At 40.4% G+C, this 27,199-nt stretch overlaps 1 protein-coding gene across 5 annotated transcripts; it reads left to right on the top strand.

The window, feature by feature from the left end:
• Positions 1-26,612, top strand: lrrc40 (leucine rich repeat containing 40). Of its 5 annotated transcripts, XM_008408166.3 has the most exons (15): positions 133-660; positions 6,933-7,114; positions 8,792-8,865; positions 9,212-9,341; positions 15,204-15,327; positions 15,773-15,912; positions 16,048-16,220; positions 16,311-16,401; positions 20,583-20,628; positions 21,029-21,128; positions 23,376-23,483; positions 23,568-23,678; positions 24,414-24,491; positions 26,030-26,215; positions 26,316-26,612. In XM_008408166.3, exons 1-15 carry the CDS (start codon positions 516-518, stop codon positions 26,419-26,421), a joined length of 1,794 nt encoding a protein of 597 aa, XP_008406388.1. In that variant the 5' UTR covers positions 133-515; the 3' UTR covers positions 26,422-26,612. The 5 variants fall into 5 exon arrangements, 3 of the variants coding, with proteins under 3 accessions (XP_008406390.1, XP_008406389.1, XP_008406388.1); XR_001776517.2 differs by lacking the exon at positions 26,316-26,612 and having other exon boundaries at positions 1-660; positions 24,143-24,491; positions 26,030-26,100; XR_014087404.1 differs by lacking the exons at positions 26,030-26,215; positions 26,316-26,612 and adding an exon at positions 24,143-24,276 and having other exon boundaries at positions 1-660.
• Positions 26,613-27,199: the final 587 nt, after the last annotated feature.

The raw sequence follows: 27,199 nt of genomic DNA, 5'->3' as shown, positions 1-27,199 counted from the left end.
CTGAGGTAAAAAAAATTTCATTGAATAATTGGGAAAAAATATATATATAACTGCATACTCTGCGAACCAGACCCTAAACTGACTTAAAGTCTGGTTTGAGTTTTTTCCCCTTCATTAATGACAAACTTTTATTACATACATTACATCTATCTTGGTAATTCAGGGTAAGTTATTTTTAATTCTAAATGAATATCCTTGTTGGTCTTTTATTTAAGTGCTATTCTCCTTCAAGATACATTTACCTAACGCTAGAATAAATGCAATGTACGTTATGCAGCAAAGGAAATTAGAAGACATATAACCAAGGGCGTAGGAACGAGTCTGTCATTGGGGGGATATAGAATTTAATAGAGGTAAAGAAATGTTGCTACACACTCGTGTACAGTAGGTGGCGGTGTGCACCTTTAAGTTGCTTGCGATCCGCCATAATAGAAAAGAAGAAGAAGGCAGGCGGTTAGGGTGTGGGTATTACACAGTGGAGAGGCACATTTAATTTGTCTGCATTTCAGAGGAAGATGTCCCGTTTCAAAAGGGCAGGTAATGTGGACAGTCTAGCGGGCTTTCGAACCCCAAAGCCGGAGGCAGCTGTTCCCTACGGGCTGCTAAAGGCAGCCAGGAAAAGCGGCCAGCTCAACCTGTCCGGCCGAGGCTTGACTGAAGGTAAGCGCACATGCCTTGTTGAAACGTCTATTTTTATTTATGTGGGAGAAAGGAACAACAACGTCAAATGAAGAGCGCTTATCCTTCGCGGCGACATCTCTGAGACTGTAGGTGTCGCTGTTTTCTTACCGCTTTAATGTTCTCTTGCCAACTTCACGTGTTTTGGGCCAGAAGGTCGTGGTGACAAGAAGACCAGCTGTGTAGGTCCTTCTCAAAAATTAGCATATTGTGATGAAGTTCATTATTTTCCATAATGTAATAATAAAAATTAAACTGTCATTTTAGATTCATTGCACACCAACTGAAATATTTCAGGTCTTTTATTGTTTTAATACTGATGATTTTGGCATACAGCTCATGAAAACCCAAAATTCCTATCTAAAAAAAATTAGCATATTTCATCCGACCAATAAAAGAAAAGTGTTTTAATATTAAAAAAAATCAACCTTCAAATAATTATGTTCAGTTATGCACTCAATACTTGGTCGGGTATCCTTTTGCAGAAATGACTGTGGTGACTTTTTACACTTATATGTTGTTCAGTATATTTGCATAAGTGACTGATTTACAATTACATGTTAAGCATAATTTACATGATGATTATTATTAATTGAATTGAACATGATTGTATATAATTACAAAGGTAAAGTGAAATATATTTTAAGTGCAAAACATGATTTATTTGAATAGAGGAAGTTTTTTATTTTGAAGAATGCTTAAGGATCTGGTTCTGTTTTGTCACTATCTTGCTTTTGTTGACTTTTGGTTGCTAGGTTACGAACAGCTGTTGCCGTTATCAGCTGGTTCAGTAAAACACATAAGAGCCTCCGTCTTGTTTGAAGAAGCTTTCACTCCGTAACGATGACTGCTTCAATGTGGCATGGAGGCAATCAGCCTGTGGCTCTGCTGAGGTGTTATGGAGGCCAGGATGCTTCGATAGCCTTAAGCTCATCCAGAGTTTTGGGTCTTGCGTTTCTCAACTTTCTCATCATAATATCTCACAGATTCTCTATGGGGTTCAGGTCAGGAGAGTTGGCAGGCCAATTAAGCACAGTAATAGCATGGTCAGTAAACCATTTACCAATGTTTTTCTCACTGTGAGCAGGTGCCAGGTCGTGCTGAAAAATGAAATCTTCATCTCCATAAAGCTTTTCAGCGGATGGAAGCATGAAGTGCTCCAAAATCTCCTGATAGCTGCTGCATTGACCTGCCCTTGATAAAACACAGTGGACCAACACCAGCAGCTGACATGGCTCCCCAGACCATCACTGACTGTGGGTACTTGACACTGGACTTCTGGCATTTTGGCATTTCCTAGTGATGGGTCCAGCAACACCGATGCATCAAGCCCATAGACCAACACCTGTGTCGGTGCGCGTATTGGTTTCAGCAAGTCATGTGACCAATACAGGAACTGTTTCGAAATGACACTGGATGCCAAACTGTGTTTATAAGGAAGCGAATCTGTCAAAAGCATTTGCCAAATAAATTCTTGATCTTTTACATTGTCATCTATGGAGCAGCTTCAAAGGAAATGTTTCCTAAGTGGGACCATTTTGATCCTATATTGGAAAATAAATTTGTTTTCATTTTTGTCATTTCATCTGGTTCTTGTCAGTTTCTACTTAATCTATCTGAACCCAAATTCAGCTGAAACTGACTTTTAGTTTACTTTTATAGTATGTTCTGCAGGTTAAGTGTCGCATATGTTTGACTAAACTGTCTTATTTAAAAAAATCCACCTTTTCGATGCTGAGGCATTATGAGGCCAGGCATGAGAATGAAGTCTCAGATTCACCTAGATAAACTCAGATATGCAGCCATTCTACAAATTACTCAGTTGCTTTTTATAAATTATTTCATATACAGTGAACCCTCGCTGTAACGCGGTTCACTTTTCACGGTTTCGCTGCTTCGCAGATTTTTTTGTGCAGTTTTTTTCCCCACAGTGTTTTTAGTCCTAATTGACCATATGATTGTTAAAAACAGTCTCCGCGCTACCTGAGTGCCAATAACGTTACGGTGTTTAATACAGATTGGTCATTCAGGAGATGGAAACTGAAACTATCAATGTCTGCTGGAAAAAAAAAAAAACTGGCCAGAGGCAGAACAAAACCCGACCGGAGGCTCGTTTGATGAGATCCGTTGGTCTTCCGTAGATACAGCTGTGAATCTGGCGGGGCAGGTTGGAGGAGAAGCTTTAATGACATGACTCCGGATCACATTAATGCCCGATAGATGCACACGCACATCCGCTGACCTGAAAACAGGTTTTGATCTTTGGTTTCAATGTAGAGTATTTAATTATGCTGTGTAATAACTGTAAAAAAATAAAGGTAACTACTTCACGGATTTCGCCTCACGGGTTATTTTCGGAACGCAACCCCTAAGAAAAACAAGGGTTCTCTGTAAATGTAGTGTTTACTTAATTTTTTTCTACAGAAGTTTTGTCAAAAAAGCTTAACAGGCTTAATTTCAAAAGGTTGTAAGAACTTTTTTTTAAATAATGTGTGGGAAAAAACAGTCCATGCATCCTCATTCCAAATACATTAACTTAAATTTTTACTTTATGGTACATGTTCACATTCTTTATTGACTCTATATCAAATATATTTTAATTGTAACTGAAGATATGACATAATACAACATATAATATTCAATAAAATACAAAGACTTAAATCTTATTGTATAGACTTGGTCATCAAATCACTATGTTGCCTGTAGGAATTTTTAATGTCCAGCAGGTGTCAGCATTGAGGAACACAGTATCGACACAGTGTCAATACAGTGTTGCTATGAGTCGAAACGCCTCATGACGCCTCATTTACCCATCACTGGCATTTCCTTCTCCCCAGTCTTCCTCCAGACTCTGGCACCTTGATTTCCGAATGACATGCAAAATTTGCTTTCATCCGAAAAAAGTACCTTGGATCACTGAGCAACAGTCCAGTGCTGCTTCTCTGTAGCCCAGGTCAGGCGCTTCTGCCACTGTTTCTGGTTCAAAAGTGGCTTGACCTTTGACCTGGGGAATGTGGCACCTGTAGCCCATTTCCTGCTCACGCCTGTGCACGGTGACTCTGGATGTTTCTACTCCAGACTCAGTCCACTGCTTCCTCAGGTCCCCCAAGGTCTGGAATCGGTCCTTCTCCACAATCTTCCTCAGGGTCCGGTCACCTCTTCTCGTTGTGCAGCGTTTTCTGCCACACTTTTTCCTTCCCACTGAGGTGCCTTGATTCAGCACTCTGGGAACAGCCTATTCGTTCAGAAATTTCTTTCTGTGTCTTACCCTCTTGCTTGAGGGTGTCAATGATGACCTTCTGGACAGCAGTCAGGTCAGCAGTCTGACCCTTGATTGCGGTTTTGAGTAATGAACCAGGCTGGGAGTTTTTAAATGCCTCAGGAATCTTTTGCAGGTGTTTAGATTTATTTAATTGATTCAGATGATCAGGTTAATTACTCGTTCAGAGAACCTTTTCATGATATGCTAATTTTTTTAGATGGATTTTGGGTTTTCATGAGCTGTATGCCAAAATCATCAGTATTAAAACAATAAAAGACCTGAAATATTTCAGTTGGTGTGCAATGAATCTAAAATGACAGTTTAATTTTTATTATTACATTATGGAAAATAATGAACTTTATCACAATATGCTAATTTTTAGAGAAGGACCTGTACATGACTTTATAAACTATGTCAAGTAGTAGTAATCAGTGGCCATAGAATTAGGCACCGTGATTGCAAACTCATTTGCTGTGATTATGATTACACCCAATTATGTATATTTGACCTTATTTTAAATGAGCACAGCTAATACAGAAATTTCTGATCTAAACTGTTCAGATGCAAGTAGATATTTCACAACGTCCATTCAAACCTGTGCCTGAAACCATCTTTTGATTATTTTCTTGTTTTAATGTCTAATTAGTGAATTAATGCATTGCTTGTTCAGGAGGGAGGTTTGCCATAAAATAACTTACCTGTTCGTATTATAAGCTGGATTTGAATGCATTCTAGTATAACTAATATTTAATTGTAATGTATGCGATGGAGTTTTCATGATACAAAAATGTCAACTCAATGCAATGATGAATTTTTTTTGAAGGCATAGGGTCCTTTCTAATAAAGATCAGCAAAATAGAAATAAACCAGGGAGCCAACCATGTATGAATATAAATTACCTTGTTTTTCAAGGGGACTACATTGTCTAGTGCCACATGCAATTAGGAAGTATCACTATGATCACAAATGTCAGTTTGTGAAGGGCTGATTCTCTGAACAATACTTTAAAATCTGTTAAAGATCAGTCTTTGAATTAAATTTTCTCAGGTTTGGAGGACTCGGTTACATTAATCACAAATATTATTAAAACATGACCAGACAGGCAAGGGTAATAGAGAAGTACTATTATTTCTTCACACTCTGTTCCATATGTGGATAATATGTACCACAGAAAGCTCCTGTAGGTTGAGCTAATTGAGTTTAGAAGTAATTGCAATTTGGATGAGGAAAAGCCGAGGATTAGATATTCAAAACAACTAACAACTACAATTAAGCCTGGGTTAGTGAATAAATATGTCTGAAAGAGTAGCTATTCCTCTTCCTAATGAGTACTTTAAGGAATGTGAAATTTTGAATAATTAGTTGACTCATTGATATGAACAAAATCTTCTTGCTGCAGTCAGGTTTCTGTGAGACAAAATAAATGAATCTGATTATCACAAGTAAAGTCATTAATAAAGTCTTTGAAGAGTGAAATCTGATGGTCAGTAAACCACATTTTATTGTTTTCTAACAATGCTAGTGACTGTCCACTATTGCTATATGTTTATGCTAAGGATGCTTCGATCAGGTTTTTTGTTGCCGATTCCTATTGGCTGATCTTTGCCGATCACCTGGATGGCTGTTTTTTTTGTTTTTTTTTGCTTTAGGTATAAATGATACTGTTATGTGGTAAAATGGAAAAAATTGTCTGGCAATAAATTCATCTAATTTAGACATAATAGACATATTTTAATATATATCTAAAATCTTATTTCTTTTTTTAAGTTACATTCTGCGGCTTTAAGCAACTGTGAGAGTTGAGGTGTGAGAGTTCACTGTCTGGTGGAGATTGAGCGGTTTGGTGGAGATTTTTGTGAAATATTACCACCAGTAGCGCGTAGCGGCAGTCCAAGAACAAGACCAGAACCAGTGTTGTACACCGCCAGACTTGAATTATTTTTTGGGTTATTTGTTCAGCTTTCTGACCGTGATCCTAATCCGGGTGAGTGTTGGTAGTTTAGCGCTGCTTTACCTGCTATCTGGCTGCTCCGAATGTCCTTATTTTCCTGCACTGAGCTCGATGTAGCCAAACTCCACCATGTGCTTGTTTTTTTAAATGCCATATTAAATTTGTTGTGTTCATGCATTTTGATGTGTTTCACTCCCGAGGTAATTTTCCACTGCAACACGCAAATGTCCCCACTCACTCTCACAGCGTTAAAGTTCCACACGACAGGAATTGTTGCAGTGTGAAACAAAGAGGAGATCAGCTGCACACGTAGCTGTGAAGTGAGATTTTGGTGATCGGCAACGAGAGACGGTGATCGGCTATCACCGATAATACACTTTTTTACGGAAATCAACCTATTATGATCGGACCAGCTCTAGTTTAGTCACTGACTCCATAGAGTCACTGACTCCATGCAATTTGCAGGGTTTGTTTACATAGGAAGAAAACTTTTTACCAGTTTGAACATAAACAGGTCAAGTCAGGTTCCAAAGCTTACCATTTCTTTGTTTTATTATTAGCCACATAATTTTTGGTCATTTTGCTGCTTTATGTATAAGTATATCTCTTCATATCTGCGACAGATAAGGTCCCTCTTTTTCCTCTTCTGTGGTCTATTGAGGAAGTCCAACATGCTTTGATTCATGTGTTATATATAACTTTAAATGTTTTCAAAGGCATATTAGACATAAAATTCTAAATAGAGCCCTGGTTTGAGATACAAGTCCTGCAAGACCCAACAAGTGTCCTTCTGAACCTACATACTTTAATGCTACTCCTGAATTCCCCCACCATGGGACAATAAAGGATTCATCCATTCTATGTTTCTATTCTTCCTATCCACAAATCACTAAACTACACAGATGAGACTCAATAATCCACCTAAGCCCTCATCCTATCTTCTTTAACATCGATTAAACTAGTCAGTCAGCATGTACTACTGTGGTGTTTTAAGTGAATTATGTTTGTATCTTCAGCGATTTGAGTCATCATGTGTCCCAGTCCCTCAGAATGTGTATCGGCTTAACATTGATGACTCAGCGGAAGCCCAGGAGAACGTATCGTTTGGAGGACCAGATCGCTGGTGGGAACAGACCGACCTCATCAAACTTCTGCTGTCGTCCAATCAACTAACACAGCTGTCTGAAGACATCAAACTCTTACCTGCACTAACTATATTGGATGTAAGTACAATCAACTCCAGCACCAACTGAAGAGATTAAGAGCTGGGATGCTCCGATCAGGTTTTTTGCTTCCGATACCGATCACCCATGAGGCCAATCTCTGCGGATCACAGATCTTTGCCGATCGCTTGGATTAATTGCTAATTTTTCGCTTTAGGTATAAATGATACTAAACGATCTGGCAATAAATTCACTTAACTTAGACATAAACATGCAAAATACTTGCAGGAACAATACAGGAACTACTCAGTAAAAAGGACAACTGAAAAACCTGAAATCAGTAAAATAATATTTAACATTCAGGCACTCAGTTTCATAAATTAGTCAAATAAATCTGCCTATATCAAATAATGTCAAGTAATTAAGGAGACATTCAAAGTCAAATGCAGGTTGCATAAAAATAAACAATCTTAAGTCGCCAAATCAAAACTTACTGAGAGCATGGCTAGCTGATTAAGGATGCTCTGATTTGTTGTTTCTGACCAAATTCTGCAGAACACAGGAAGGAGGCAGAGGAGATCAATTATTTTCAGAGATTGTCTGTCGTAGGTTAGGACAGCAAAAGTTTTAATACATAGTTAAAATCTTTTTTTTTTTTTTCTTTTTTTTTATGTTGCATGCTGCAGCTTTAAGTAGCTGTTCGGTGTGAGAGTTCGCTGGTGGAACAGAAATGCGCTCCGTCTGTGAAATATTACCACCAGTAGCGCGTAGCGGCGGTCCAAGAGCGAGAGCAGAGCCAGCGACTTACACCCCCAGCTCGAAGACTTGAATTATTTTTTGGGTTATTTGTTTAGCTTTCTGACCGTGATGCTAATCCGGGTCAGTGTTGGTAGTTTAGCGCTGCTTTACCTGCTTTACTGGCCGCTCCGGATGTCCTTTTGTTCCTGCAGTGAGCCTCGATGTAGTCAAACTCCGTCAGGTGTTTGTTTTTTACATGCCATATTAGAATTGTTGTGTTGATGCACTTAATGATCTTGGGATGACCCAACTAGACTCTAGTTGGGTCATCCCTATGTCTTGAATTTTGGGGGAAAAAATCTTTTTATCACTACAGAAGGGTTCAGTGAATACGCATATGAAACTGGTGGGCTCGGTACCTAAAAAAGGTTAAGAACCACTGTACTAGTGTCTTTGCTGCGGTCCACTCCACTGTGCACCGGTGGAGCGGAGTCCTTCCTGAAAGACAGATTTATATTTGAGGAGGGCAGGAAGCTGCAGATGAGCACCAACCACAGACCGGCCACTGTGCATTGGCTGCCTCATGCGCTGTAGCAGCAGCATCTCTGAAGCTCTCACTGGACGATTTACTGAGAAGCTTCACATACATCAGCATTTGTATGAACCCCCTGTGTTTCTGTGGAGAATTTTTCATCAAGGTAAAAGTAAAAAAAAAAACTTGTTAATGGATGGAAGGTGCTTTGAAATGACGTTTCTTTGAGCCTTCCATCATTTTATAACGTTATTCCCTCATCAAAAACATTCCTGGAGAGTTGATTTAATTCATTCATGCATATTTGAGGAATCCTTGAATCTCCCATGACGACCATTCTGGAGTCTCCTCTGGACTGTCAATTTGACATTTTAAATCGGTACAAACTTTGTCTGATGTATTTTATTGGGATAAATTGATTTTCTTTAGGTTTAACCAAGCTGTTATTCACCAAGTTGTTCTTGCAGCTCCATGACAACCAGCTGAGCAGTTTACCCAGTGCTCTTGGAGAGCTGCAGGAGCTTCAGCAGCTGCGACTAAGGTACAGTTAGTCAGTTTCATGGTGAGTTTTCTGTGGAGACATCAGTCACCAGTCTAACTTCTTTTCACAGTCAGACCTTTTGAGAAGCACAAAGAGAAGCAGGACATTATCTCTGAATAATTTGTGTGTTTTCATGTGTTTGGACAAAATAAAGGAAAAGAATCACAGAAACTTGATGTGTCCTCTCTGCATGAGAGAACACAGCAGGTGTATAGATGAAACTCTTCTTTTCACTGAGCCTGAAGCTGACTGACGTGATCACCGCTTTATTCTTGAGATTCATCTCTGAGTAAAACTATCCCCTGAGGGGTTTCAAATCAAAATTAACTTTGCGTTTTTGTTACAGCCATAATAAGCTGTCATCGCTGCCAACAGAGGTGTGTTCCCTATACAAGCTTCGTTCCCTCACACTGCAGCAGAATCTCCTGGAAACTGTGCCAGAGGAAATAGGAGAGCTGGGGAACCTGACAGAGCTGGTAACTTACCACACACTCACGTCTGTCTTTGATGTGAGAGAGGATCTTGTGACGGAGCTGTTTGTTCTGCTGTCAACAGACCGGACTAACCCAGCCTCTTCATTTGTTAGGGCAGCTCATCCACATTCTGGTTCAGATCAGAGGGAGCAATGGAAACGAGGGAAGTCTGTTCTATCTAGTAGGGATGTATGGGCCTGTGTGGGACATAGGCATGACTGGACCCAGTTGGTCTGGTCCTCTGCAGTTCAGTGGAAAAGTGACAGAACCAAATGAAGGGATGACTCTGTTCTTCATGATCTTCAGTGAGTCACCTCATGGGTTGGTTGCTACTGATATCTTAACAAGCTTTCCTCATCAATCAATCCATAAAATTTTATTTGTATAGCACATTTCAGCAGCAAGTCATTACAAGGTGCTTTACATAATAAAAAATACAGCATGTGACATTGAATAAACAGTAAGAAAGAGAAGATTTTGAAAAAAAAAATTTAAGAGAAAAACACACTTTTGTTACGGAATTTAAGCGCCTGTCGTCGCCGGACTCTGCCGTCTGTTTAACACGGGTATTATCCAGGCTCCGTCGCCTGTTAGGCAACACATGAAAACACCCAAGGTTGGAGACTTTGTCACGTCCACCTGTCACGTGAATTTTTGCGCTAGGACTTCGCCGTCCTACACAGATTTTTGTGCACTATTTTTACCTTAGTCTAGAATTTACAGAGTTTTTCTGTGCGTGCAATGACCCTCAGTCACTCGCCACTTTTACATCATTAGAAAGAGGAATAAAAAGAAATTAATAAATAGATAAAAACATCGAAGACATCAAAACCCGCACCCTAACCCTAATTTAGCCATAAGCAACTCTAAACAGGTGGGTTTTAAGTTGAGATTTAAAGGCACCCAGTGTTTCACTGTTTTACAGTTTTCTGGAAGTTTGTTCCAAATTTGTGGTGCATAGAAACTGAATGCTGCTTCTCTTCGTTTGGTTCTTGTTCTGGGGATGCAGAGCAGACCAGAACCAGAAGATCTGAGGGATCTAGATGGTTGGTACAGCAATAACAGATCTTTAAAGTATTGTGGTGCTAAACCGTTCAGTGATTTATAAACTAACAGTATTTTAAAGTCTATTCTCTGAGCTACAGGCAGCCAGTGTAGGGACTTTAAAATTGGTATTATGTCTCTATCTTCCTGGTTTAATGAGAACGTGAGCAGCAGCTTCTGGATCAGCTGCAGCTGTTTGATTGATTCATTAGTCAGACCTGTGAAGACGCTGTTGCAATAATCAATGTGGCTAAAGATAAACGCATGGATGAGTTTCTCTAGATCGTGCTGAGACATAAGTCCTCTAATCCTGGAGATGTTCTTCAGGTGATAGAAGGCCGACTTTGTGACTGTCTTAATGTGGCTCTGAAGGTTCAGGTCAGAGTCCATCACTACTCCCAGGTTTCAGGCTGATCGCTGGTTTTCAGTTGTAATAACTGAAGCTGTGCATTGATTCTAGTTCACTCCTCTTTAGGTCCAAAGATAATAACTTCAGTTTTGTTTCTGTTCAGCTTTAGAAAGTTTTGGCACATCCACACATTGATCTGTTCTAAGCATCTATTCAGTGATTGGATGGGTTCAGAGTCACCTGGTGACATCGTGATGTAGAGCTGTGTATCATCCGCATAGTAATGGTAGCTGATCTTATTTCCTGTTATAACCTGAGCCAGTGGGAGCATATAAATATTGAAAAGAAGGGGTCCTAGGATTGAACCTTAGGGTACCCAACATGTGACCTTTGACGTATTTGATGAGAAGTTTCTGATTGAAACAAAGAAATCCCTGTTCTTTATGTAAGATTCAAACCAGTTGAGCACTGGACCGGAGAGTCCGACCCAACTCTCCAGTCGATTCCGTAAAATGTCATGGTCAACAGTGTCAAATGCTGCACTGAAGTACAACAGAACAAGCACTGTAGTTCTCCCACAGTCTGTATTTATATGGATATCATTGAACACTTACAAGGGCCGTCTCTGTGCTGTGGTGAGACCGGAAACCAGACTGGAAGGAGTCAAAGCGATTCATTATTGTTAGGAAGTTATTTAATTGTTTAAAAACTGCTTTTTCAATAATGTTGCTGATGAATGGGAGGTTAGAGATCGGCCTGTAATTCTGCAGTTGTGATTTGTCCAGATTGTTCTTTTTTATCAGTGGTTTGATAACTGCTGTTTTCAAAGCCTGGGGGAGAACACCTGAAGAGAGCAATAAATTTACCATTTGGATCAGATCATTAGCAACGTGCTTCAACCCCGAGGTACTTTTCCGGCGTAACACACTCTCATGTGACAGGACTTGTTGCCGCGCGCTTGCGCAGAGTGAAGGAAAGAGGAGAGAACAGCTGAACACGAAGGCTGCGAAGTGAGACAAATGTGATCGGCAACAAGAAACCATGATCGGCAATCATCGATCATACACTTTTCTCCCGGAAATCGGCCGATTATGATCGGTGGCCCATCGATCGGCACACCTCTAATTAAAAGACATTAATTTTGTGAAAAATTGGAGCATAAGATGCAACAAGCCAAAAAATTCAGTTGCTGCAGGTTATCAAGTTATGAAAAAATTTTACCCAGTATTGTTGAAAGAAATAGTCTCTACTTTTCTCAGGTAAGCAAAATCAGGGTTTCCCCCGGTGTATTATAAACCTGGCAGGCTTTACCTGTCCCACCACCAGTCTGAACGTTGCTTGTTTTAATTTTAAATAGTTTTTTATTTATATATATATATATATATATATATATATATATATATATATATATATATATATATATATATATATTAACCTGGGTTCGAGCTGGCAAGGTTACTTTGTAGAACTTCAAAGAACAATATTCATAGTTAGATTGTTTTGTTACCATAGCAACAATCTGTTGCTGTGAGTTTAATCTTTGAATTTACAATTACAAATTAGTAAACTGCGATTATAATTTATTGCTTTTTAGGCTGGCCAATTAAACTACTCCCTTCTCCCATATTTCACTAAATCTAACACAAAAGTTGTTAGAGGTGCTGATGTTTTAGCAGCAAGAGGCGCCCCTAAGTCAAAGTCTGCTCAAGGCCTAATACAGCCTTGGAGCCGGCCCTGCATGATGAGGGCCTCATCATGCAGGGCCCTCATCACGCGTACCCATTGCTGCACAGTGCAGCAAACGGGAGATTTAATTCCCGTTTGCAAACGGGAGATTTAATTCAATGCTGCAAATGTGGTTTTAGTAACTCTTTCATTTTGTGTCTGTTGAGGTTTTTAATCGTCACAGAAACTATTTTGGTTGGTCGAGTTTATGGGACGAGTTTCTCATATCTCCGTGCGGCCGCGCGCATTAACTCTAAGTAGACAACGCATTTGATATGATTTGATGCGTGTAACCGGAAAAATAATACTAAAAATAATATAAAATCAGCATGATGCATGACTCCAAGGAGAGCACGAAAGCTCCTCACCGGGCTGAACCTGCATGATAGTGGTTAGTGCTGCTCGTTATCCACAAACTCTCTGGCCAACAGGGACCACAGACATAAACTTTACAGGGAAGACAGACACAGAGCAACACGCTAGGCAGCGTGTTGAGATGTAAACGCTGCATATAATTGTTCATTTACAAAGATAAATCATTCTCACCACTCCACAATGCGACCTCTGAATTCGCTATGAGTTATTCCTACGGTTCACATAGAGCTGCGCAACCAGAGCTAACGCGGCGGGCTTTAAACTCTAACGTAAAGTTCTCCAAAGGTTCATAATTTCTCACAGTAGGTTTATGTAAATATCCATACAGGTCAGCCTGTGTCCAGTTTGAGTGAAAGGAGACGCGCGCGATCCCACTGAGGTGCGGCATGGCGGGCCGCCAGGCTTATAATACACTGGGGGAAACCCTGGTTCAGTGAATCCACATATGAAACTGTTGGGTTCGGTACCTCAAAAAAGGTTAAGAACCACTGGTCCAGAAGAATATTAAAGTCCTTTTTCAGAATCTCCGATTTTTGCTTTGCCAGATCGTTGGCTCCAACATGCACAACTAAAGTATCCATGTTTGGCTGATCAGTGGTTAGAGAGAACACTTTGTGAGTCAAATCAGATACAGTGTCACCAAGAAAAGAAACCACTCTTGTTTTCTTGGGATTGCAAACATGACTGATTCCATTTACTGCCTCATCTCCAACAATAAGCACTCTTGACATACCTTTCGTTTTCCTGGTGGTCACTTTGTCCTTCGGAGCTTTGGGGGGGTGGATGTGTTGTTCTTGCCTCATTGTTGATGTTTGAAGGTGGGTTTTCACTCAACTCAGGTTGGAGTGCAGAAAATCTGTTTTTCATTGGGATTCCCACGGAATCGGAATGTTTTGAGGCTTGAGCTGGTCGCTTTGTCCTTGGGAGCGGGATCGGTGGAGCCGTTTTGGTTCCAGCTGCTTATTTGCTATTCTTTGGTGGAGCAGGTGTTGAAGTTGAAGGTGGGTTTCGGCTCAGAGCCGGCCACGCTGATTCGTCCAGGTGAGGGGTTCTCCCCGTTAGTCGTCTCATGGGATCTGCAGTGTGAGACTTTTGTTACGGCTTGGCGCCCTGAGCGAACCTCTCCGCTGATTTGAGGAAGAGTTGTTTCATATCCACAGGTAGCGTTGATCTCAAAGTTCACCTCCAGCCGTTGAATCTTCGTTTCTAAAAACTGAAGTTGTTGTAGAATACTGCTAATGTCCTTGGGGTTGGGCGGGGGCATTTTGCCTTACTTCAACTTGGAGGTGAAGAAAAGTAAGGTAAAAATAAAAGTGAGAAAATCTCCCAGTCCTTAGGTTTGAAGTAATCCAGTTATGTGATAGTGATGATGTAAATATCACTATAAAAATTGTGACTTTAAAAATAATTCACAGGCAAAGTTATCAGTAAGGACGAGAGAGAGAGCAGAATAAGCTGTTCCTCCTTCAGCAGCCAGCAGGATCATCAGTCCTAAAGGAAAGTTGTGGCAGTTTCACTAATCATGGCTTCTTTATTAAAGTAAATGATGTAAGTGGAAAAGAAAACGGAGTGATGAAATGTAGATTGTTTGGAAATAGCCTCAGTATCTTTCCCACATTGATGGACAGCAACAATTTATTTTCCAATATTAGAACCTTGAACAAAATGAGGTTATTAGTAGGTGTATGTAATACTTTTTAAGAGTGTATAAACATAATTTCCTGTAAGCTGCAGGTCAGTGCCAGCAGAGTCATGGTATCTAATGAGGTGCTGCTCTCCCAGCTCCCTGATTCAAGCAGCTCTGTGCCTTCAGCCAATCACATTTGTGTGTGGCTCATGTTTAGATTTTGTGTGTGGGTTCTCAAACATAGCTCAATATTTCTATAAATATTGAGTTATGTTTGAGAACTCAGTCTGTATCAGTCACACAGAAGTGTGTGAACCATGTGTGAAGTGCTTTCTGAATTCCTTATGGTTGTTGCTGGTTTTGAGTCAGGATGGACCAGCCGTCATGCTTTACCTTCACCTCACAGAGATGGACAACATGGATCAAAGATTCAGTCCAATATTTGATTGTGATCAGGTGAGCATATAGGTGACCATAGAGTGTATTGTCATAAACTAAATCCCTGAAAGCAGCTAGAAGCTATAGGAATGACCTCCCTCTGTTGGCTGAAAGGGGGATCTGTCATTCCACTCAGACTGAAACAAACCACTTCTTCACAGCATTTGTTCTTCAAACAAAACCACTTGTTAACCAGGTTGCTTCATAATGGCAGCTACAGCTCACATAATTGATGCACCCTTCACTGTGTGCTCTGCTGTGTTTTGTCATTTACTGATGCCTGTGTTCTTTTTGTGATTGCTTGAAGGATCTGTCCAACAACCTTCTGAAGCATCTGCCCTCCAGTGTTGGCCGTCTCTCAGCTCTGCAGAAAGTCTCCCTTTGTCACAACAAGCTGAGCAGTCTGCCTGACGGCCTGGGCCAGCTGGCAAGTAAGAGCACCTCTGAGGCCACAAGCAGGCTACACGTTTAGCCTGCATAGTTCACTCTGATGTTGTCATAGAATAGTTTGTGATTTTTAAACATGAACACTTGTTTGATGAAAATTAACGTATGCAATTGGCTTTTATTAGTTTTCATGTTCAGTTGTCTAAATGAAGTTTATTTAATCATGTAAGCAATGATACAGAACTATTTGGAAATTTCTGTCAACAGTTTTAATATAAATATAAAGTTACTGCGTGGATCGAGTCTCAGGAGATTCCATCTGGCAATAAGAAACACTTTCTGTTTAGGAGTCTCACAGAAAGACCTGTGCTTTCTGTGAGATACAGAAAGCACAAATGTAGCAAACCTTTTTTGCTTTGTTAAATATAAGTAGCTGCCAGGTATCATGTAGATGTTTGAAGCGTTTTGTGTTCTGACCCGACCGGGCAGACGTGAAGCTCCTGGACTGCAGCCACAATCAGCTGACTGACGTTCCGGTCAGCCTGGCCGGGATGCTGGCTCTGGAGCAGCTCTACCTGCAATACAACAAGTTGCGCCGGCTGCCGCAGCTGCCTGCACCCGTTCTCAGGGTAACCATGGCAATCAGTCCATAACTATTGGTTCTAGTGTATGAGCCGTGACCCAGTCCAGCTGTGTATTGGCAAAGGTTGCAATAAACTATGGTGTGTGTGCATGTGTGCGTGCGTGCGTGCGTGTGTGTGTAGGAAGTGTTTGTTGGGAACAACCAGGTGGAGCTGCTGGAGGCCGAGCAGCTGTCCTGTCTCTCTGCTGTGACTCTTCTAGAACTAAGAGACAACAAGATCAGAAATCTTCCTGAAGAACTCGCGCTGCTGCTCACTCTGACCCGGCTGGACCTCTCTAACAATGACATCAGCACGTAGGCATTTAAACACACACACACACTCCACTCTGAGCATGCAGGCCGCTGTGTTTTCCATCTGCATTGGAACTGTGGTGTGTTTGGCAGTCTTCCCGCCTCTCTGAGCCTGCTGCCCAATCTGAAGGTGTTGCTGCTGGAGGGAAACCCTCTCCGTGGAATCAGGAGGGAACTTCTGGCTGTAGGTCACATCTCAAAAACACACACACTGTGTCTATTGGGTCTGAAAGCTGACATCACAGCATTCCTAAAGCGTGGGGCTCATTCATGTTCAGCTGACTGTGTTGAGTTCTCACTGACTCCGTCTGGACGTCTGAAGATGCTCATGTTTAGGTTTTGTGTGTGGAGTCAGGCTGCGGTGTGCTGGGATGTTTAATTTTCAGTCCTTTACAGAATGTTTTATACTTCAGTGCTAAGAGCAGCACAACATATTGAATTCCAATTATTATTACAATAACAGTGTGTCCCAATCACAAAGCTCTGTTTTAATTCAGTATCTTGTAAGTGCAGGCAGATGTTTACAGTCTGCATATGGATATTATGTTTGACCAATCAGATGGACTCAAACAGCTCATGATGCTCACACTTCAGCCAGATTTTAGTTTCTGAGATGCTGAAGCTGGTAGCTGACCGTAAGGGAACATAATCATTCCTGACTTCATTATCAGTTTTCAGCACCCAGATTTGTTCCTTTTTTGCCTAGATAAGCTGTGAATACATACAACATGATTAATATCTCAATAGTTAAATTAAAATTGAATTTAAATGCTGTTGTCATACTTTTACTTCAGTAAACACACATTATCCTGAGTCAACGTCCTTGATTTAAGTCTGTGTTTCAGTGAGTTTAACAACCTGGAAAGATTTTCTCCATCCTTTCTAAATTTTGACTTTTCCAGATCTGTTGGCAGCCAGTACAGAATGTGACCCGGTCCAGTCTGGTGACCTGGGCAGTGGGACTGTTTCATACCTTTGTATTGTTTTAATCAACATCACATGCTGCAACACTAAAAGCAGTTCTTCCTACAAGCTGAGTAGAGCACAGGTCTTTCTGTGAGACTCCTAAACAGAAAGTGTTTCTTATTGTCAGATGGAATCTCCTGAGACTCGATCCACGCAGTAACTTTATATTTATCAGCTTTTACTTTTCAATACGACTCCAGCTGTAGTCTTGGTCGTTCCAGATGGCGGTTGCCTCCGCTCAGTGCTCAGCAGAACCAGGCTGCTAGCTACAGGAAGTCCAGACCTGTCATCTTCACAGGGACAGGAAGAGACACCTGGATGTCTCCATGGACACGAGGCATCACTGTACTGCCCTGCTGTCCCTCCATTTCTTCTGGGATCAGATCAGAAAGCAGTCAGATGAGAGTGAAAAAATGTTCATAGAAGCTTTCAGGAAAATCCAAGAAAATTCATAAATGACTGTTTTATCTTAATAAATCTAAAACTGCTAAACTTTCCCTCATTATAGCAAATATGAGGAGGTTATTTATGCTTATTTTTGTGTTGGTATGGTTTACCTTTCTAATCCAAAAAAATGGGTAAATGTATATTAATTTGATTAATAATTGTACTAAACTGGTAGCTCACAGTGACTTCTCTGAGTCTTTGGTTAATTTGAGGGACTCTGTCCTTCCAGCCTGTCCTGGGCTTCCTCTGCGTGTCCTCCTGGAGGGACATGTTTACATCTGTTCATATGCCAATAACACTATAAAGATGTTGTGGTTACTACCATACTCAACCAAAGTTTATTCAGTAGAAACTTTGGAATCAATAAATGACTCACATTGGTGTTAAAGGAGCCAACATGAGAACAGCTTCATGCTGTGTAGAAAGAGTCCAAGTTGAATATGAAAAAATAATTCAATAATTAATAATAGTCACACATTATTAATGTTATTGTAGTTATTTGAAGAAGCACTTTGCCAGAAACCGGACGTTTTCGTTCAGTCCCAGAGGAAGACCGAAGATGTTTATTGTGTGATTTGGGGGAAATTGAGAGTGAAGTACACTTTTTGTTTTATTGTCCCAAAGGACAATATGACTTTGTACCTGACTTTGAGAAATGATTTACTAAAATACTTTGTTTATCCAGATTTCTTTTATTTAACGGATGAGGATAAAATGTGTTATTTATTGAAGTATATTTTGTTTCAGTTGGCACAGTTTATTATGGCATCTTAGAAAAAGGATGCTTTTTGATTAAAGAATATTCAGTTATTTGAAGGGGTATGCATAATACTGACATAACACTGTCATAAACATGACATAACATTAATGCAACTTTTAATGCTAAGTTGCATTAAAAGCCCATTAAAAGTGCCAACTTTGCATGATTTTGTAAAAAAAAAGACACTTTAATGCAACGTTGGCACTTTTAATGAACTTTCAATGCAACCTTTAGAGCAACTTTGCATTAAAAGTGTCATTATTTACCGAATGACACTTATGACAACTGTCATAAACATTCATAAAGACTCCTTCATGTTCATGACAGATGTCATGTCAGTCTTATGCACATCCCTTCAAATAAAGTGTTAACGAATATTCATAGAAGCTTGTCCACTTGTTTGTATACAGGCCCTTCTTAAAAAATTAGCATATTGTGATAAAGTTCATTATTTTCCATAATGTAATGATAAAAATTAAACTGTCATATATTTTAGATTCATTGCACACCAACTATAATATTTCAAGTCTTTTATTGTTTTAATACTGATGATTTTTGGCATACAGCTCATGAAAACCCAAAATACATCTAAAGAAATTAGCGTATTTCATCCGACCAATAAAAGAAGTGTGTTTTAATACCAAAAATGTGAACCTTCAAATAATTATGTTCAGCTATGCACTCAATACTTGGTCAGGAATCATTTTACAGCCTTCAATTTTACAGACTGCATGGACGCAATCAGCCTGTGGCTCTGCTGAGGTGTTATGGAGGCCAGGATGCTTCGATAGCCTTAAGCTCATCCAGAGTTTTGGGTCTTGGTCTCTCAACTTTCTCTTCACAATATCCCACAGATTCTCTATGGGGTTCAGGTCAGGAGAGTTGGCAGGCCAACTGAGCACAGTAACACCATGGTCAGTAATACCAGTGGTTTTGGCACTGTGAGCAGGTGCCAGGTTGTGCTGAAAAATGAAATCTTCATCTCCATAAAGCTTTTCAGCAGATGGAAGCATGAAGTGCTCCAAAATCTCCTGATAGCTGCAGCATTGACCTGCCCTTGATAAAACACAGTGGACCAACACCAGCAGCTGACATGGCTCCCCAGACCATCACTGACTGTGGGTACTTGACACTGGACTTCTGGCATTTTGGCATTTCCTTCTCCCCAGTCTTCCTCCAGACTCTGGCACCTTGATTTCCGAATGACATGCAAAATTTGCTTTCATCCGAAAAAAGTACCTTGGATCACTGAGCAACAGTCCAGTGCTGCTTCTCTGTAGCCCAGGTCAGACGCTTCTGCTGTTGTTTCTGGTTCAAAAGTGGCTTGACCTTTGACCTGGGGAATGTGGCACCTGTAGCCCAATTCCTGCTCACGCCTGTGCACGGTGACTCTAAATGTTTCTACTCCAGACTCAGTCCACTGCTTCCTCAGGTCCCCCAAGGTCTGGAATCGGTCCTTCTCCACAATCTTCCTCAGGGTCCGGTCACCTCTTCTCGTTGTGCAGCGTTTTCTGCCACACTTTTTCCTTCCCACTGAGGTGCCTTGATTCAGCACTCTGGGAACAGCCTATTCGTTCAGAAATTTCTTTCTGTGTCTTACCCTCTTGCTTGAGGGTGTCAATGATGACCTTCTGGACAGCAGTCAGGTCAGCAGTCTGACCCTTGATTGCGGTTTTGAGTAATGAACCAGGCTGGGCGTTTTTAAAAGCCTCAGGAATCTTTTGCAGGTGTTTAGATTTATTTCATTGATTCAGATGATGAGGTTAATTACTCGTTCAGAGAACCTTTTCATGATATGCTAATTTTTTTAGATGTATTTTGGGTTTTCATGAGCTGTATGCCAAAATCATCAGTATTAAAACAATAAAAGACCTGAAATATTTCAGTTGATGTGCAATGAATTTAAAATATGACAGTTTAATTTTTATCATTACATTATATAAAATAATGAACTTTATCACAATATGCTAATTTTTTGAGAAGGACCTGTATGTTTTATTGTGTCTTGTAAGCCCATGTGGGCTGGGCACCTGTAAGGGTGTATGACGCATGAAATAAAGACTACTACTGCTAGAATACTCGGTGTATACTGTCTAACACCGTCAATACCTCACAACTATTACTCATCATTGTTTCTAATATGCATGTTCTTAATTAACTCAATACTAACTTACAGTGTCGTTTCACCACAGAAAGGAACCGGTGACCTGCTGAAATATCTAAGAGGAAGAATTAAAGGTGAAGTTTATGTTTTTAACTTCAGAAATATTTAAAACTAAAGACTCATTTCATCCTGCTGCAATGAGCTTCAAATGTCCAATCAGTTCTACAAACAGCTGTTAGTCCAGACACACATGGAGGCCAGAAGACAATCGCTTCAATAAAGAACAGCTGAGTTCAGTAAAAACAGAGAATATATAAGTTTCAGTTTCTTTAGAGTCTCTGATAACAGGAGCAACAACCTATTTAGTATGGCTAGTCAAACTCCTGTTAGAAATAAAACTACTATAATAATTATGTGGTTTTCATCTATGAACTATTTGATTTAATAAATCATGCATGTAAATGATTTTTGTTCTTTTATGGAATATATTCAAGTTTCTTCCAGTCACCTGTTGTTTTGTCCATCAATGTTCAGAGGAGGCTGAGGGAGCAGCTGGGCCCACTGCCATGACGTTACCATCTGAAAGTCTGGTCAACACGCATAACATCAAAACTCTGAAGATGTTGGAATACATGTGAGTCTACAAGTCCTTCTCAAAAAATTAGCATATTGTGATAAAGTTCATTATTTTCCATAATGTAGTGATAAAAATTTAACTGTCATATATTTTAGATTCATTGCACACCAACTGAAATATTTCAGGTATTTTATTGTTTTAATACTGATGATTTTTGGCATACAGCTCATGAAAACCCAAAATACATCTAAAAAAATGAGCATATTACATCCGACCAATAAAAGAAGTCTGTTTTAATGCCAAAGTCAACCTTCAAATAATTATGTTCAGTTATGCACTCAATACTTGGTCAGGAATCCATGGACGCAATCAGCCTGTGGCTCTGCTGAGGTGTTATGGAGGCCAGGATGCTTCGATAGCCTTAAGCTCATCCAGAGTTTTGGGTCTTGGTCTCTCAACTTTCTCTTCACAATATCCCACAGATTCTCTATGGGGTTCAGGTCAGGAGAGTTGGCAGGCCAACTGAGCACAGTAACACCATGGTCAGTAATACCAGTGGTTTTAGCACTGTGAGCAGGTGCCAGGTTGTGCTGAAAATGAAATCTTCATCTCCATAAAGCTTTTCAGTGGATGGAAGCATGAAATGCTCCAAAATCTCCTGATAGCTGCTGCATTGACCTGCCCTTGATAAAACACAGTGGACCAACACCAGCAGCTGACATGGCTCCCCAGACCATCACTGACTGTGGGTACTTGACACTGGACTTCTGGCATTTTGGCATTTCCTTCTCCCCAGTCTTCCTCCAGACTCTGGCACCTTGATTTCCGAATGACATGCAAAATTTGCTTTCATCCGAAAAAAGTACCTTGGATCACTGAGCAACAGTCCAGTGCTGCTTCTCTGTAGCCCAGGTCAGGCGCTTCTGCTGTTGTTTCTGGTTCAAAAGTGGCTTGACCTTTGACCTGGGGAATGTGGCACCTGTAGCCCATTTCCTGCTCACGCCTGTGCACGGTGACTCTGGATGTTTCTACTCCAGACTCAGTCCACTGCTTCCTCAGGTCCCCCAAGGTCTGGAATCGGTCCTTCTCCACAATCTTCCTCAGGGTCCGGTCACCTCTTCTCGTTGTGCAGCGTTTTCTGCCACACTTTTTCCTTCCCACTGAGGTGCCTTGATTCAGCACTCTGGGAACAGCCTATTCAGTCAGAAATTTCTTTCTGTGTCTTACCCTCTTGCTTGAGGGTGTCAATGATGACCTTCTGGACAGCAGTCAGGACAGCAGTCTGACCCTTGATTGCGGTTTTGAGTAATGAACCAGGCTGGGAGTTTTTAAAAGCCTCAGGAATCTTTTGCAGGTGTTTAGAGTTACTTTGTTGATTCAGATGATCAGGTTAATTACTTATTCAGAGAACCTTTTCATGATATGCAAATTTTTTGAGACAGGGATTTTGGGTTTTCATGAGCTGTATGCCAAAATCATCAGTATTAAAACAATAAAAGACCTGAAATATTTCAGTTGATGTGCAATGAATTTAAAATATGACAGTTTAATTTTTATCATGACATTATGGAAAATAATTAACTTTATCACAATATGCTAATTTTTTGAGAAGGACCTGTATTTTCACTCACTGACAATGAAAGCTGGTCTTGTCCTGTTGGTGTGTTTCCTCGTTACTGTTGCTAAGGCAGTCCAGGCTGAAGGCCTGATCAGAGCTGCGGGAGGTTCTGTTCAGGTATGTGCTTGAATTCTGATGCAGCTGACTGGAACTGGTCCAACATGTTGTCAATCTGACCTGAACTCTTCAGCTCTTTGCTCTCCTTTGCTTTCTTTTTTTTCTTGTATGTTTGCTGCCTGTTGACCAGAACTCCCTTGAAAAGAAGTTTTTAATCTCAATTGATTTTCCTGGTATATAAAGGCAAACATCTTTCCTTCTACATGGAATGCATAGCAGAGACCAGAGTTGGAGTGTTTTCTGGAACAGTTCATAGGAAACAGTTTTCAAAGCAAACAGTGAGAAATAAGTGAAGTAGCTCTACTTCAAAACAGGGCAAAAAGTATTATTAAATGTAAAAATGAATTGATAAAGATTCTGCCCAGTCTGGTCTGAACTTCTGGAGGAGTGAAATAATAAATGAGTTGACACCAAGGTAAAGGTTTCAGAAATGATTTAAAATAAAATTGATGCTTGTCTAATGCGTTTAATCTTGTTTTAGTTCTAATTTTCTAGTTGACCACAGTTTTTACTGCAGAATTTATTAATATTTTTGTTTTATCCCAGTGTGTGTTAATGTGTGTGTTCAGTAACAAGCAGGCAGCCAGTGTTCCAGACGAGATATTTGATGCTGCAGCGCATCAGGCCATCACCTCTGTTAACTTCAGCAGGAACCAACTGACAGCTTTCCCACCCCGGTGTGTATCACTGCACCAGAGAATTGTGGGTAAACTACCTGATGTAATAAAGTCACACCCCCTCCTGCTGTGCGCTGTGTGCAGACTGCTGGAGCTCCACTCCTCGCTATCAGATATCAACCTAGGCTTTAACAGACTGAGCTGCTGTTCTGCTGACATCTGCTCCCTCCAGCAGCTCACACACATAGACCTCAGGTACGCTCACATCGTGGTTCTGTTCAGCTACCAGGAAATGAAACGACAATAGTGACACAGTCCACTCAGATTCAGGTCTGCACATTCATGAATTTATTTTGTCCTTAATTTTTGATTCTTATTGGTTTATGTATGACACATTTAGAGCTGTTGTTCCTTCCCACTTTTCTAAAACATTTTGGAGTAATTAATTTTGATATTTATCCAAAGTGTTCTCCTAGCTCATATTCTACCTAAATATAAATACAAATAAACCAAAGTGGTGCTCTTGGCTTTCCTTTTGTTTCTTTCCTGAGAACGTTTGTAAACGGCCAATTTTAAAGCATTAAACTGTGACGTCACATGTCTTGTATGTTTGCTATAAATACGGCATTTTCATAACAACTGAAGATAACAGTTGATTATGTTATAAAATGGCACTATGTGGCCCTTTAAGGTGACTTGTCAGTTTGGCACCCTTTTAGCAGCAGATGGTGAGGAAGCTACCTAATGCGGGCGTGATGACTGTGACCATGGCGATGAGTTGGAAGAGCAGGGAGCGAATCAGGGAGCAGTTTGATTAGCTCCAAAGCCACTGTAGTTCCCTGCTGGTACTGAGGTCAGCCTCACATCTAGAGATTCTGAACAAGCAGCAGAACAATAAAATAAATCTTTGGAATTTGCAGTGAAGCTCATGTATAATGAAGTGATGTATTGTGTCCATTCCAGCAACAGTCTGTGCCTTCCTTATTTCAGGAACAACCTGCTGACTGATTTACCCTCTGAAATGAAGAACCTTCCCAAACTACGATGCATTGTACTAAACCACAACAGGTAGCTCCACCTGGATCTGTTTTCTTTTTCTTTTTTATTACAGCCAATTAGCAGCAGCAGACTGCCACCATACTCTGTTTGTGCAGTGCAGAAATGTGTGTGTGTGAGTGTGAGAGTGACATCAGGGCCACCAGTTGAAACGAGAGTGGTCCCCATTTTAAAACTCAACTGCACCTGACTGTCAGCGCTTCGGTTAGCTACCGGTACCAGCCCCGTTTCTCCCATCTGAACCGATCCCAGTCGACAGAAGACCTGGTCACTGATTGGTCAGGGACTGTTTGAGTCATGAGAGTGACCCTTGGATACACTTGTATGGTGTTTCATAGGGTGCTTGGACAAAATAAAAAGTGGAAGCAAAACTGGACCCAGAAACCTGACAATGACCCAAAACATACCAGTGAACCCACCAAAGACTTATTGAGGATTAACAAAGGGCTTGGGCCTAGTCAAAGCCCTAGTCTTGATCTCATTGACATGCTGTGGTGTGAATTAGGGCTGTATAAATAAATTGATTCAGCGATATATATCGATATTTTCCGCCCTTGGAAAGTATCGATTTTTCATCCGCGAGTATCGATCCGTTAAACAATAAGGGTCCATAGCCTTAAGCTCTTTTTAACGTCTAGTTTGTTACGGCGCAGCAGCAAGACTCCGCCTCCCTCAATCTCACTTTCAACTTGAGCTTAAAGTGCACATTATAAACTATACACCAGTTTTTAAATTGTGTTAATAGGCCAAGTATAACCGGAGTTATGCTAAAATTAGTAAACCATATTTTTCCGAATGTCAGAGAAATGTCAAAAGCGCCGCCATTTCCCGGCTTTTCCGATTATGTGAGAGGGAATGAGCTTCCAAACATACAAAACGAAACAAAACATTAGATTCCTGTGTTTTTGGAAATGTAAAATCTTCAATAAATAGATGGGCTGTATTTTGTTGCTGAGAAACGAAGTAAAGTTGCGCAAGTAACCGTGAAAGAGAAGCGGAACGGAGAAGCGGAAAGGAGTAGCGGCGCGAACGGAGCAGCTGCAAAAGCAGTGAGATCGCGAAATTAATGCAAATTTCGACTAAATTCAAGTGACATAAGGGTGCTCGCCAACCTCAAACACCTGTTTTCTCTCTAAACCACTACCTGTCAAAATTTTGACGAAAGGGTGCTCGCCAAACTCGCCCCCCCTCCCCTCCCCCCAAGACCACCCACCGTGTCACTAACTGTCAAAATTTGAGTGAGAGGAAAGGGTGTATCTAGAGTCTCTTCCATCAGCTCCCAGCCAGGTGGCAAGACTGAGCTGATAGCTCTAGAGGTGGAAGTATGTCTAGAAATGTTCATCTATGTTTAACATAGATGAACCACTAAATCACTTTTGTTTCCAGAGATAAATAACAAGTAAACATGAGCTTTTGTTTTGAAGCAACTAAACATCTATTGGGGGTTTCTGTGTAATGGACTTGATAGAATTATTACTAAAATAATTTAACATAGATCTCTATCTCATGAAAGTAAAAATTAAAGTGGGGGATATTAACTTGTCATGCAGGTTCAGCTCCTTCCCTGAAGCTCTGTATCAGATTGTAACCTTGGAGACGGTGATGCTGGGGAACAACCAGGTGGGTGGGGTAGATCCCAGCCGTCTGATGCAGCTGTTCAGTCTGTCCACCCTGGATCTGTCCAACAACGACCTGCTCAATGTCCCTCCTGAACTGGGCTTGTGTACCAGCCTCAGGTAAGCAGCATTATTGGGATAAATGTTTACATTTTTAGCTAAAAGAATAAACGTAATAAAATGCTACTCTTTGTCGACTGGAACTTTGTTTGAACCTCAGATGCCTGAGTCTGGAAGGGAATCCTTTCCGCACACCCAGAGCAGCCATTGTTGCCAAGGGAACGGATGCAGTGTTGGAGTACCTGCGCAGCCGCATCCCTACATGAGGCATAAACTCACCTGATGGTTCAGCAAAAAGGATCACGTCTTTTTTTTTTTTTCTTCAACATTTATCAAATTTTTTAAAGATATTTGTTGCCTACGTTTGGTGTTAAAAATCCAGAGTTGTTTTTGTAAAAGTGGAATGTCCAAAACCTTCTAAGAAGTTATTTCAGGATATAAAGAGCTCTCTTTTTCAGCTGTTTTGTGGTGTTCTTATGTAAACTCTTTAATTATCATAGAACTTTATGGGTAGAAATTTTTATGAATGAATTAACCTTTCTTATTTGACATGTCAAGTCTTGACAGCTCTGGTAAAAATGGCATACAAAACTAAAGACAAACCTAACCACAGCAAGTATATACATATTTATGCCTTTAATCATACCCTCAGCTGATTGACGGATGATGAAGTAATAATAAATATTACTTTAAATCTCCGAGGAGAACGTTATTCACATTGTCTGTGGATGATGGCATGGAGGCCTTCCAACCTCCAACACTGGAGTTCATTGTCAAAATACCATGGAAACGTGTAAAAAATGGAAAATGATTAAGAGTTCACATCCTTTTCAATAATCTGTTAGAAAAACAACAAAAAAGCATTCATCCAGTCAGGAAAATAAGTATTTGACATGCCACAGATTTCATAAGTTTCCCTCATGTAGTGATCTGTAATTTTCACACTTCAACTATGAGACTGAGTCTAAAAAAATCTGAAAATCACATTTGGTGTGATGGGAATTGCATCAGTAACTTTTGTAATTAGTTAAAATGTTAGTTTAT

The sequence above is a fragment of the Poecilia reticulata genome, chromosome 4, assembly GCF_904066995.2.
Source record: "Poecilia reticulata chromosome 4, P_reticulata-male-v2, whole genome shotgun sequence".
Lineage (NCBI taxonomy): Eukaryota > Metazoa > Chordata > Actinopteri > Cyprinodontiformes > Poeciliidae > Poecilia > Poecilia reticulata.
This window is presented reverse-complemented; position numbering and strand designations above follow the sequence as displayed.